We start from the raw sequence: 12,592 nt of genomic DNA, 5'->3' as shown, positions 1-12,592 counted from the left end.
AATCCATAAAGTGACAGGTGAATACCTATATCATCGCCATTATTAGTGTGACAAGCTCAATTCTTTACTCATACACCATAGGTCAATGGAGTATCAACCAGCACCGACACCATCTTATTCGGCCTCGGCTTCTGCCCCGGTTCCAGCTTCGGTCCCAATGCCATCGGACCCTAGGCTAGAACGCCCCGTCTCTACTCCTTTTGCCGCAATAGACATACGATCGATAAAAACAGCCTGCGAATACTCTATGGGCGAGTATCTCGCCTTACAAAAGAGACGACGGTATGACGACCCAGCTAGTGGGGATCGCCTCCTTACGCAGCAAGGCATCGTTATGAGTGATCTACAGGCATTGCGCAGCGAGGTGGCAGACTTAGCTAAGACAGCCGAGTCTCATAGATGGCGCCGATGGATCTTGAGCGGTCTTGCGTAGGTTCTCCTCTTCACCTACTTATCATCTTACCCCCCCCCCCCCCCCTCCCCTTCTTCACGATATCTTGCAAAATCTACCAGAGATGTTCAGTTCAGGCCAAATAGTAATACCTCTCTAGTGCGTCTTTCATCCCTGCTGTCCGTAGAATATTTCGTCGTTCATCGAAAGACAACGAGTCCAATGATACCGAGTACGCCTTCAAGAGAAGTAAGTCACTTATTGGGCGTATTTTAGATTCTGTACGTGGCAAAGGCAAGCTAGCATCAGTAGCTTTCTTTGTATTAGCGATCCTGTACGTGTTTCAAAGCGAAGTATCGATCCGAGTTGCTAGAACGATATCGAAGCGACTTAAGCGGCTCATGGCTAAGGTCGAGAGAGGTGATCAAGGCCTCGGGGATGACGACATGAAGATCCTCAAAGGCTGGCGTTGGCGGGTTCTTCTATGGTAACAGGTATCCGCCCTAGTCCCACAATACAGTGTAAATCTAAGGACTCGTTTTATCTCGACGTTTCGACCTATCCTCCAACGCCTCTGGGGTATATGTCAAATGGGTATCTTCCTACATAGCTAAATTCATCATCAGGATCTCCCGTGACGTAATTATTGGGCTAAGACCCTATTTCTTATTCGGGTATCTAAAAACTATTAAGCATCGAGCCTCGTGAACAAGGTTTAATGTCCACCATCCCTTTAATACACACCGTTCCGATCGCGATCATTGCCGATGAAGTTGCCCAATTGGAGTTGGGTCATGCCCTCTCTTGCACCCGCGACATCGCTGGCCACCTTGAGGATGCCTTGCTGCAGCTCTCTAAGCACGGCACTAAGCTCTTGTGCTTTCTCGTTGGGACCAGATGACGTGCCATTCTTGCTTGCCATCATCTTCTGCAGCTGTTCAACCAAGCTATCGGAGACACCATGCATATGCATTTCGATCTCGGTCATATTCTTCTCATACCTCCTCACCTGGTCCTCCATCTCATCTGCTGCCCGCGAGAAGAAACTGACGAGGTCCTGTCCATCAACTTCTGTATTAGCCGTGCCCGTGGGCTGTTGCCTGGGAGACCATATTCCAGCTGTGTGATACTGCTCAGGCAATTTCAGGTTGTCAACAGCCCTAAAGCTGAGTCGGGCATGATCAACATCCTGCGCAACCAACCCGCGGGCTGCTTCGATAGACTGAGCCGCCGATGCCAGCGCACTATGCGCACTGTCGTATTTCTTGGCAATAAAGTTAACATCATTGGGAATACTCTCGAGCATCTCCCTATGGCCTGGCATGAAGGAATCCACCTGCTCCTTGTTTCGCATTTGCTGTTGAATAAACATATCGACTTGCTCGATCTTCTTTTGCAAGTCCTCCTGGAGATCGTTGAATCGTGTGGTACCCTTTAGATTGCTTATGTCGATACGAACGCCGGGGACGCTTTGTTGTGTTGATTGGCCCATCGTCAGGCCGAAGCCGAGGGAGGCGCCTAAACCTAGGCTGGGTTGCTGAGGTTGAGCTTGTCCTAGAGCGGTTGACTGAGATTGGACGGGTTGGTTGAGGAACATGCCACTATTATGGGATACGTTAGCGTAAATAGTCTGAGAGAAGAGAAGATAGCTGGGATGGGCTCACAAGGGTTTCGGCTGAGCCGTCTGATTGAATGAATTGGTGCCAGTGCTGATGGCGGTCGATTGTGAAGGCTTCAGGGAGTTGCCAAACAAGCCTCCCGGCGCTCCTGCTCCCAGAGAAGTTGTCTGACCAGCCATGCTACCGCCGAACAATCCACCTGTGTTCTGGGTCTGGGCCTGCGCTTGAGGTTGAACTTGGGCAGGTTGCGCGTTTCCGAATAGCCCACCAGCCTGCTGTGGTTGTGCAGGAGCGGTAGTTCCTCCGAATAAACTAGAGCTCGTCTGCTGCGGTTGTGATGTTGCGGCGGAAGATGACCCAAACAGACCACCAGACTGCTGTGGCTGTGACTGTGACTGTGGAGCGGCAATCGTAGACGACGTTGATGGAGCGTTTCCAAATAATCCAGAAGGCTTAGAGGTCGTGGACGTATTTCCGAAGAGGCTTGATCCCGTGGTAGGCTGAGAATTCGAGGCAGAACCAAATAGTCCTCCGGGAGCGGGAGGTTGGCTGCTACCCGATCCACTTTGTAGGGTATTCGGAGTTAGCTTGTTTGAAAACATGACGTAAACACAGAGACAGAAAAAGTGTGTTCGGCTGGCGGCATAAGAGTAGGGAGAGGGTGGGAAGGCAAAAAGGCAAAGAGGCAAAGCGGCGATGATGACGAATAAAAAAAGAAAGAAGGAACTTACAACAAGTTCGCCGACGACGTATTGATGGAAAGGCCGCCGGGACCACTTGCTGATCTCGATAGGGCCATGGCTATTCTGGAATGTGCGATGTTTTAATTCTTGGACGGTCAATGTTTAGGTATGTATGTACGTATGTAGAATTAAATATTTACATATAGGTAGTGCATTGATACTTACATATGTACAAAATGTAGCAAGTAAATAGGTAGAAAAAGATTGCACATGTGATACATACATATGTACATATATACAGTATATAAGTTAATTATTAAATTCATATGCACATATTTTCAAAGTCGCGTTTAATATGGCCTTAAACGCGCTTGCATTGTGCTAAGACACCCCTGCCTGTAACCTGGTCATAGCTCCTCAGGGTAGTCGCAATTACGTCCTGGATCTGACCTACATGTAGAATGTACCTACTACATAGTACATATGTAGGTAGTACATAGGGAGGTACCATTGATCAAGCCTTTCTCAACGCAACCAGCAACAATCAAGACTCTATCCTAGACGTCTACAGGTAGAAATTACAATGGATATTGACGACGACGACGATTTCTACGCTCCTGATGAGCCCACTACTCACGATGATCATCACAACCCCACCGCGACAAACGTTGCTACTCTACCCATACAATTGCAGACACAGCAGCAGCAACAAGAACAAGAAAATCGAAATGAAGAAGATTTAGAAGAAGGAGAGGAAGAAGACGAAGGCGCCGACATGGATGAAGACGACTCGGTACGTTTTATAGCGATAATTAAAACATGTACTAGGGCTAATAATTATCTTTTCTGGTATGAAGGACGTAGATATCATCACTGAACGAAAGGACGGTATCAATGCTCCTCCTCCAGCGTGAGTTCCCATCCTTGCCCTCGTTTGTCAACACCTGCTCACATACTCATTAGCCAATCGCGATACAGCGACATAAGAAATATACCTCAACGGTCGGCGTCAAGTGATGCTACCGCCAAGCCCACCGCTATCAAGAAAGAGAGCGCATCAACGCAACCTACCTTAGGTCCTGACCTGCCCGCGGTATCTACATCAAAAGTGGACGTTAATGCAATACCTGTCTATAAGCCAGTGGGGAAACCCATCACGCAAGTCAGCATCGATGAAGGTTTGTCGTGTATGCATCTCTCCTGTTTGCTCGCTTTATTAACCTGGCGATATCTAAGACCTAGCGGAAAACGACAAACCTTGGCGGAAACCCGGTACCGATCTTAGCGACTATTTCAATTACGGTTTCGACGAGTTTACCTGGTCTTTATACGCCGCCAAGCAGGATAATGTCCGCAACGAGTACAGTTCAGATGTCATTGCTCAGAATAACAAGAAGATGCTAGAGGATATACAGATGATGATGATGGGCGGTATGCCTGGAATGAATGGGACAGGCGCGTCAGGTGGCATGGCAAATATGCCCGGCATGGACGGCGTCTCCCCCGAGATGCAAGCCATGATGCAACAGATGATGGCGTCTGGCCTGGATCCGAGTCAGATGGACCCTTCCGCCATGTCCGCCATGTTCTCCGGAATGCAAAACTCTGGAGGCAACGCCGCTAGTGGTCAAGGTAATCAGAATCAAAATTTCAGCGGAGTCAGCCAGGGATTCAGCGGTAACCAAGGACAGAACTTCGGGTATGAGCAGAACTTGGGACGAGGCGGCGGGGGCGGAGGAGGCGGAGGGACTGGGAGTTTTAGTGGCCGTGGCCGTGGCGGGCGTAGGAATTGGTAAGCCTATTACCTCCAGTGCCTCCACTACATACCATATAGGTATGTATCCACATTGCTTAGATTACCCCTCTTGATTACTATATGAGAGGTGTATGTTAAGAGATGATGAGTGCTGCATAGACACTCCGAATAAGTGAAATTTAACCGCATAATCGTCACACGATACTCCACCGTTCAGAATCATTCGGTTCCTGGTATACGACCCGTGTTGTGGTGAAGAGGCCAGCCTCTTTTCGTCCCGCCCAGTACCAGATTATTTCCATGCCACAACGCCGGCTGCATTGCTGTACTAAAAATCGATCTTGATTCCGCATACCTACTAGGTAGGTACATATTCTACCATAAGAAAATACTCTATCACACGAATGCGAAACTTTGGCATCCTAAATATTAGGAAGGCGTTAGATGTATCATGGTTCTTGATTTGAGATCGTACAAGAGCTAGAAACTAAAGAGCCAATCAATGACTACGTCCCAGCACGTTCTAGGAAATCGGCAATCTCGTTACGGATCTGCGGGTCTACGATCTAACATAGCTATATCATTCCCTCATCTTCTCTTCATGTTTCCACCCTATAGCCAATGAGGTGGCCCACGTGGACCCATGATTACATAGTTTAGTGGCAGATATATGGTCATGTCTATGCTATATCGAAATCCGACCTACTTGGACGGCTACGTGAGCGCGATACCATTCCACAGTTGGCTCTCGCAGTAGAGATGTAGCATCCAGCATCTGAGGCTCCACTTCCGAAGGTGTGAAGGGAATCTTGTAGTATGTATATTCATTGGTTGCAGCGCAGTGCATCTCCCTGGACGAACACTCCTAGAGCGGAGAAGACTTATTTAGATAGACGGGTCCCTTGAACAAACTTTAACACAAACTCCCCAGCTCAGTATCGATAGGTATACCATCAGAATCCAGAGAGGTTGACATGATGGGACTCTCTAAGATAGCAATCATCGCCGCGCAAACTAAGGAGTCACGGTCCACGAGCCAACAAAGCTTTAGCATAGCTACAGTCTTCACGCCCATGCTAATGACGATTCTGCGATGTCAGCAATTGCTCGGTATAGCAACCTTGTCCCTTCACAGGCAAGCATGTTGGCTAGTATGGCAGATATTCCAAATCTGCTCTATTATAGCGAATAAAGCGCATGGGGTGTTAAGGGGTGCTCAGTACCATGCAGTCGTCATGATAAGGACAGTTTGGGAAGCTAGGTTTCTTCAGTCCTTAAGGAAGAAGATCGCATTCGAATTGTTCACATTGTTCCTTGGAGCAGGTGGTAACTCCTTATGCCTGTTGTTGTTTTGGCCGGGATGGTGGGTTGTTGCGCTACTTGGGGTGACGGGACGTATGTTTCTTGGTTAACAATGTGTACGATGGCAGTCTCTCGTAAGTAGCCTGCAGTAAGCAGTGAGCAGTTAGATATCCGCGTCATCTAACAGAATATTCTTAGGGGGCATACCAAGGCGATGCGATTATAATGCGTGTCGGCATGCAAAAAGAATCGTGTGTAAGAGATCAACTGGCCTGCGAATCCAGTGAACCACTCAGGAGTAAAAGAAGGCATTTCCGCCGAGATCACGCCTCACTTCCTTTGGATAATCTTTCTCTGGGTCGAACTCTTGCCAGATGCTAGCAGGATATATGTGTTTGTTCCGCTCGTACCATCTTCGATCCACAACTTTGGTGAATGCTGGATCGTCAGAAGCACCCTCCATAGCATTCGCCTCCGTTTCCAGAATAATCGGCGTAACAGCGGGACGTCGATTTTCGACATTTTCATTTTTAGTAGACGTTGCGAGCGACAATCCAGAGATATCAGAACGGTAATCAAAAAGGAGCCTTCCAGTGGGACCAACAGCTTTATTCATGATGAAGAACATAAAATCGTAGTGCTATATATTATGTAGTTAGCAATCAGTTCTGTGTGGAAACCCGGCTGATAAATACTAGAGAAGGAGAACTTACATGAGGAACAATGATATTCCCGCGAACCATCATCAGGTCATCTACCCCGACTCGAGCCCATTCTCTCCTTGCATTTGCTTTCTCGCCCAACCCGAGATCAGCACCAACTTTTCTGCTTTTATCGAGGAACACCCATACAAAATCTCCCTTCTTGACGCGAACCGTGCCTCCTGGGATGTCTGTTCCGTCATAAAACACAAACGGTATCACAATCTCTGCCGCCTTCACTGCTTCTTGCCGCACAAGAAATTCGCGTCGTAAAGCCTCCCTCTCGGCCGCCTCGCGAAGGAGAGCAGCTTTAGTTACAGACCGCGGTACGACCGATACGGAGGTATTGGCCTTAAACTTGAACTGCCGCTTTCCGGCTGTTTTTTGGACAGGATGCCCTTCTTCTTTAGGAACATCATTAGAAACAAAATCTTCGTCAGTCCCGAATGACAGTTTAGCTATTCCAATCCGATCGGCTTTTTTTCCCTCATCATTCCCCTGAACCCTCTGCTTCTTCTTCCTCCTGTGGGACAGAGATGTGTCGCTAACGTTGTTGGGGGTAGCAGAACACGAACGGTCGGGAGGTTCAGATGGGACACCGGATATGAGAACCTCTCTTGCTTCACGCTCTTGCTGCTCGAGAACCTCAGCACGTCGTTTACGAAAATCAGATAGAGCAACCAATCCAACAGTAGTTGTGGAAAGCCTTTCTTGTGTTGTTTTATTTTGCGATGTGAAACGAGATTCCGGAGAAGACATGTTTGAAATGTTGAATAATGTTTATTTAAATTTTTAGCTTATTTCGGCGAGTTTAACGAGTCTTGCTATTTCACTAGTATGCCATTTTAATAATGTGGCTCAGGTTTTACCTCGCATTACCCGAGCTTCGAAAGTTATTTTATTTTAAATTTTTTAAACTTAAAGTTTTACATTATACGTATTATTATTTATTTTAAATAGTTTTAAATTAATCGTTACGTTATAATTTATTTATAATTTAAAAAATAATTCGAATTTTTATATAAATAAAATTAAAAAATTAAACGCGTAATTATTTAATTTAAAATATAATTATAAAAAAATACGTATAATTTAATAAATTTTTATAATAATAATAAGAGTGATACTGCCCGCGCAGTACGAAAACCGGATTTTGGCGCGCAGTATCATGTGACAGCATCGAGTGTACCTCTTTTCGCATACAAATCCAAGTACAAATACATGTACTAGTGATGACTCAATTGACAATTTTCGAAACTTTAATCGTACCCCACTACACCTGTACACCCCTAACTTCAACCTGTTTTCTTCTGATGAAATAAATTGGCAGAATTTTCAAACCAGTATCAATCGAAAGGGCTTTCAAATATGAATCGATTGATATACGATGCACCCACGCTAGTCGCGAATTGGATGAGATATGGGTCGTTGAAGTCAAAGGCATACATTGGCTATTTGGTAAGCTTTCAATCGAAGGTCCTGATCTCATATATCAAGTACATCAAACACCTTTCGACCGATTATCCAGTTGAATAGAACTGTCCACAACGTGCAACCTATATCGATTAATTAAGCTCTTCAAGGGCTTTTATATGAACCTGGCTGCTAAGTCCTTCGAATAGAACTGAGTGCGAAATAATAGGTTGAACTGAAACGTATACTTCACTGGTGGATCTGATGGCTTTCAGTTCTAAGGGAAATGCTAGCCCTATTGCAGAAGTATAACTCTCACTTTAACCACTTATATCTCTACCAGTTTACAACTGGTATAAGTGCATCCTATATCAATCGAATTGTAATTGATTAGGCTTTCGATTAAGCCCGGGTTTGTATTTTTGTTGATTTATTTCATTGCATTGTAACAGGTTAAAGTTGGAGGTGTACAGTTGAAATAAGGTTTCTGTCTTATGTCAATTGAGTCATCGCGAGTACATGTATTTGTACGCGATTTATACGCGAAAAGAGGTACACTCGATGCTGTCACATGATACTGCGCGGAAAAATCCACTTTTCATACTGCGCGGGCAGTATCACTTAATAATAATATTAATATTTTTAAAATTATTAAAATTATAATAAAAATATATTAATATAATTTTAAAAAAATAATATTATTTACGTTATATAAATGTTAATAATACGCGCGTTATATTAAAAAAAAATTTAACGTTAATTTAAACGCGTTATAATTTATATTAAAATTTTATTTTATATTTAATAAACTTTAATTATTATTTTTTTTAATTAATTTTTTAATTTTTAAAAATAAATTTAATTAAAAGTTTTTAATTTAAATTATTTTTTATTATTTTTATAAATTTTTAAGTTTAAATTTAATTATAAAATTTAACGTTAAAAAAAAATTTATTTTAATTAATTTAAATTAATATTAACCCGTTTTAATTTCGATTAATTATTAAAAACTTTAATTTATTTAAATTTAAATTTAATTTATTTTATTTAAAAACGTTTTTCGAAAATAATTAAATAATAATAATTATTAAACTTTTCGATTTATTTTAATTACGAAATAATTAATTAAAAATTTAATATAACGAAAAAATATATATATTAAAATAATTTAAATTAAAATATTTTAATTTTTATTTAAATTATATAAAATAATATATATATTTTTCGCCGGCGTTTTTCCGGGTTTATATAACGTAATAATTAACGCGAATTATATAACGTAAATAATATTATTTTTTTAAAAATATATTTTAAACGTAAAATTTAATTTAATTATTTTTCGTATTTAATTTTTTAATTTTTAAAATTTATTTTTTTTAAAAAAAATTTTAATTACGTAATATAAATATATTATTAAATTCGCATAATAAAATTAATTCGAAAAAAATATAATTTAAAATATTTTAATCGTTATATAAATTAATATATAAAAAAATATATTTTTTAACGTAATATATTTTTTAAAAATATTTAAATTTTTAATTAATTTTAATTATTTATTTTTTTTAAATATATATTTAAAAATTTTATAATTATAATTAATTAAAAATTTTTAATTTAATTTATTTATAACGTAATTTATATCGTTTTAAACGAAATTAACGTTATAAAATTACGATCGAAAATTATAAAATTTTATTTTTTTATTTAATTTTTTTTAATTTAAAATATTTTTTTAATAAAAAAAATAAAAAATTATAATTTAATTTATTCGAAAACGTTTTATAAATATAATTAATTAATAATAATTATATTCGATTTAAAACGTTAATAAAAAAATAATTAATTAAAATAAATTAAAAAAAAATAAAAACGTTTTAAATATTTTTTAAATATATTAACGTAAATTTTAACGTTATTACGCGAATTCGAATATATATTTATATTATATAATTAAAGTTTTTTTTTTTTTTAAATATAAAAATATTTTAAAAAAATAATTAAATTATATATTATTAAATAAATTATTTTATATAAAAAACGCATTTAAAATATTTTATTATAAATAAATTAATATTAATTAATAAAATATTTATTTATAATTATTTTTTTTTATTTTTACGTTAATTATTTTTATCGTATAATATTATATTTAAACGTATAATTTTATTTTTAAATATATTTTCGTATATTTCGATTTAACGTCGATTCGTTAAATTTTTATATACGTTTCGTTTTTATATATTTATTTAAAAATTTTCTTATAAAATTTTTTAATTAAAAATAAAAAAAAACTTTATAATAATTAAAATGAAAAATTTTTAAATTATTTTTTTAATATTTTTTTAAATTTTTATATTATATTTATTTTTTTAAAATTTTAAATAAAAGTTTTATATTTTATTATATAAATTTAAAATTACGTTAAAAATTTTTTTAATTTTATTAATAAAAAAAAATTTTCGATAAAATAAATAAATAATATTTTTTAAAAAATATTATTATTTATAATATTAAAACGTTAATATTATATAATAATTTCGTTTATTATTTATTAATTCGATTTAATCGTATAAAAAATAAATATAAAATAATATTAAATTTTTTCGTTTCGTTAAAAAAAGTTTTTTAAAATAAATAAAGTTTTTTATTTTTTTTTAATCGTTATTAAAATTTACGCAATATACGATAAAATTAATAACGATAATTTTAATAATTTTATTAATTTTTTATTATTAAAATATTAAATTTTATAAAAAAACGAGGTAAAAACGGGCCGGTAATATATTATTAAATATATTATAATTTAATTATAAATAATTTAATAAAAAATAATTAAATACATTTTTTAAATTAAAATTATATATACGAAAACGATGAAAAAAATTAATTAAATTAATTTAACTTAAATTAATGTTAAATTTTACCGAAATAAAAATTATAAAACCTTATTTATATTATTATTATAAATTTTTTCTTTTTTTTTTCTTTTTTAATTTAATTAATATATATAACTTCGATTAATAATTTAACCCCCGTATTAAACATTAATTTAATTTTTTTTTATAATAAAATAAATAATATTTTTAATTTATTATTAAATATTAAAGTTTAATTTTATTAAAATTTAAAAAGTTATTTTTTTTAAAAATTAAAATTTAATAATAATTAGGGTTGAAATTTAGTTACTAATAGTTAATACTAGCCATGACTAAAACTAATTTAATTAGTCTTAGCCCTAACTAAAACTAAGCTTAGTTAATACTGGCCCTGACTAAAACTAACTAAGCTTAGTTAGTTAGTAACTAAGAAAAAACTAAAAACTAAACTTTTGCCCCATTTTTATTTCAAAAATTAATTTCTCTCCCATTATTAAGTATTTTTAAATAAGAAAGATAGTTTTAGAATCAGAAATTCAAGCTTTATTTAATGATATAATGTATATATTATTATATATTTTATATAAATTATAATATCGATTCTAAGAACTTTACCCTGTACGAGATTTTCATGACGTATTACTAAATCAGGAAATTAGCTATGATTACGTAACATGTATTACGTAATAGAGAATTACTTTAAGAGTTTAATAATATATTTCTTATATTTATAACTATTTTATTTAATTAGTTATTAAGGATTTCCTGTAAGTTTAAAGTAACGATATTTTCACTTAAAAAGTTTTTCGAAAATAAAATATTTTTAAGTTTTTTTCGAAAAAATCAAAATTTTCAAACTTTTTTTATAAATCGAAATAAATATATAAAATTGATCTGTTTTATGTTTTTACTTAGTTTTTATTTAAAATACTGAAATATAATTTTTTAAAATTAATAAGTTAAATATTTAAAGATTTAGAAATTTTCGAAAAAATAAAAAATAAAAAATTTAGTTTTTAATATTTCTTTAGTTACTAACTAACTAACTAAGCTTAGTTTTTAGTTAGTCACAGGCCTGACTAAAACTAATTTAGTTAGTTAATTTTCTTACGTAATCTTAGTTAGTTAGTTAGTAACTAAAAAAAACTAAAAACTAATAGTTTTTTTTTCAACCTTGATAATAATTTAAAAAAATCGAATTTTTTTTTCGCGCGGAAAATTATCGTAATAAAAACGAATTAAACGTTAAATTATTATATTATATTATTTATTTGTAATTATTAATTAATTATTAATTATTAATTATAATTTTTTTAATAATTATAAATATTTATATTAATAATTAATTTATAATTATAATTTATTTTAATATTAATTATTATTAATTTATTTATAATAAAATATTTTAAATACGTTTTTTATATATATTTTATATATTTTTATTAATTTATAATATACGTTACGTTATTTTATTAAAATAAAAAATATTATTATTAAAATTAATATATTATTTATATTTAATTTTTAAAATATTTATAAATTATTACGTAATTAATTTAATCGTAAATAAATTATAATTATTATTATTAATAAAATTAAAAAAGTTTTAATTTAATTATATTTTAAATTATATATTATAAAAAATATAAAATAAAAATAAAAAGTTTTAATTAATTAAAAAAAAATATAAAAAAAAAATAATATTTTTTATAATTACGTAAATTAAAATTATTTAAAATGAATTATTATAATTTAATTATAAATAATTTAAATTAAATAATTAAATATATTTTTTAAAACATAACATTAAATTTATAATATAATTTAATTATATTTATAATATTAATT

At 34.2% G+C, this 12,592-nt stretch overlaps 5 protein-coding genes across 5 annotated transcripts; 3 read left to right on the top strand and 2 right to left on the bottom strand.

The window, feature by feature from the left end:
- Positions 1-85: 85 nt before the first annotated feature.
- On the top strand, positions 86-882 carry GGS22DRAFT_182842 (uncharacterized protein; the record flags this gene model as incomplete). Its single annotated transcript, XM_047964017.1, has 2 exons — positions 86-429; positions 552-882. 2 exons carry the CDS (start codon positions 86-88, stop codon positions 880-882), a joined length of 675 nt encoding a protein of 224 aa, XP_047823331.1.
- Positions 533-2,963, bottom strand: GGS22DRAFT_160 (uncharacterized protein). Its single transcript, XM_047960863.1, has 4 exons — positions 2,919-2,963; positions 2,742-2,839; positions 2,056-2,574; positions 533-1,992 (listed from the first exon to the last, which is right to left on the bottom strand). Exons 2-4 carry the CDS (start codon positions 2,807-2,809, stop codon positions 1,125-1,127), a joined length of 1,455 nt encoding a protein of 484 aa, XP_047823330.1. The 5' UTR covers positions 2,810-2,839; positions 2,919-2,963; the 3' UTR covers positions 533-1,124.
- A 229-nt stretch (positions 2,964-3,192) lies between these two features.
- On the top strand, positions 3,193-5,021 carry GGS22DRAFT_148372 (Fip1 motif-domain-containing protein). Its single transcript, XM_047958987.1, has 4 exons — positions 3,193-3,486; positions 3,551-3,603; positions 3,657-3,871; positions 3,930-5,021. Exons 1-4 carry the CDS (start codon positions 3,277-3,279, stop codon positions 4,487-4,489), a joined length of 1,038 nt encoding a protein of 345 aa, XP_047823329.1. The 5' UTR covers positions 3,193-3,276; the 3' UTR covers positions 4,490-5,021.
- Positions 5,022-5,113: 92 nt separating this feature from the next.
- GGS22DRAFT_136 (uncharacterized protein) lies at positions 5,114-5,984 on the top strand. The gene is made up of 2 exons (XM_047958588.1): positions 5,114-5,885; positions 5,950-5,984. The coding sequence occupies exon 1, from the start codon at positions 5,424-5,426 to the stop codon at positions 5,859-5,861; it is 438 nt and encodes a 145-aa protein (XP_047823328.1). The 5' UTR covers positions 5,114-5,423; the 3' UTR covers positions 5,862-5,885; positions 5,950-5,984.
- Positions 5,905-7,225, bottom strand: GGS22DRAFT_128 (XAP5-domain-containing protein). The gene is made up of 2 exons (XM_047958386.1): positions 6,465-7,225; positions 5,905-6,391 (listed from the first exon to the last, which is right to left on the bottom strand). Exons 1-2 carry the CDS (start codon positions 7,209-7,211, stop codon positions 6,044-6,046), a joined length of 1,095 nt encoding a protein of 364 aa, XP_047823327.1. The 5' UTR covers positions 7,212-7,225; the 3' UTR covers positions 5,905-6,043.
- Positions 7,226-12,592: the final 5,367 nt, after the last annotated feature.

This window comes from Annulohypoxylon maeteangense, assembly GCF_022496945.1.
Source record: "Annulohypoxylon maeteangense strain CBS 123835 unplaced genomic scaffold GGS22scaffold_1, whole genome shotgun sequence".
NCBI lineage: Eukaryota > Fungi > Ascomycota > Sordariomycetes > Xylariales > Hypoxylaceae > Annulohypoxylon > Annulohypoxylon maeteangense.
Note: the sequence above shows the minus strand (reverse complement) of the source record. Positions and strands in the feature narration are given on the sequence as shown.

Excerpts from the sequence above, each read along its gene's own strand:
- GGS22DRAFT_160 (XM_047960863.1), bottom strand. The coding sequence starts at position 2,809 with ATGGCCCTATCGAGATCAGCAAGTGGTCCCGGCGGCCTTTCCATCAAT. Across the intron at positions 2,575-2,741 it reads ACGTCGTCGGCGAACTTGTT|TGGATCGGGTAGCAGCCAAC; the intron begins GTAAGTTCCTTC and ends TACCCTACAAAG. Across the intron at positions 1,993-2,055 it reads ACGGCTCAGCCGAAACCCTT|TGGCATGTTCCTCAACCAAC; the intron begins GTGAGCCCATCC and ends ATCCCATAATAG.
- GGS22DRAFT_148372 (XM_047958987.1), top strand. The coding sequence starts at position 3,277 with ATGGATATTGACGACGACGACGATTTCTACGCTCCTGATGAGCCCACT. Across the intron at positions 3,487-3,550 it reads ACATGGATGAAGACGACTCG|GACGTAGATATCATCACTGA; the intron begins GTACGTTTTATA and ends TCTGGTATGAAG. Across the intron at positions 3,604-3,656 it reads ATCAATGCTCCTCCTCCAGC|CCAATCGCGATACAGCGACA; the intron begins GTGAGTTCCCAT and ends CATACTCATTAG.
- GGS22DRAFT_136 (XM_047958588.1), top strand. The coding sequence starts at position 5,424 with ATGATGGGACTCTCTAAGATAGCAATCATCGCCGCGCAAACTAAGGAG.
- GGS22DRAFT_128 (XM_047958386.1), bottom strand. The coding sequence starts at position 7,211 with ATGTCTTCTCCGGAATCTCGTTTCACATCGCAAAATAAAACAACACAA. Across the intron at positions 6,392-6,464 it reads GGAATATCATTGTTCCTCAT|CACTACGATTTTATGTTCTT; the intron begins GTAAGTTCTCCT and ends CATAATATATAG.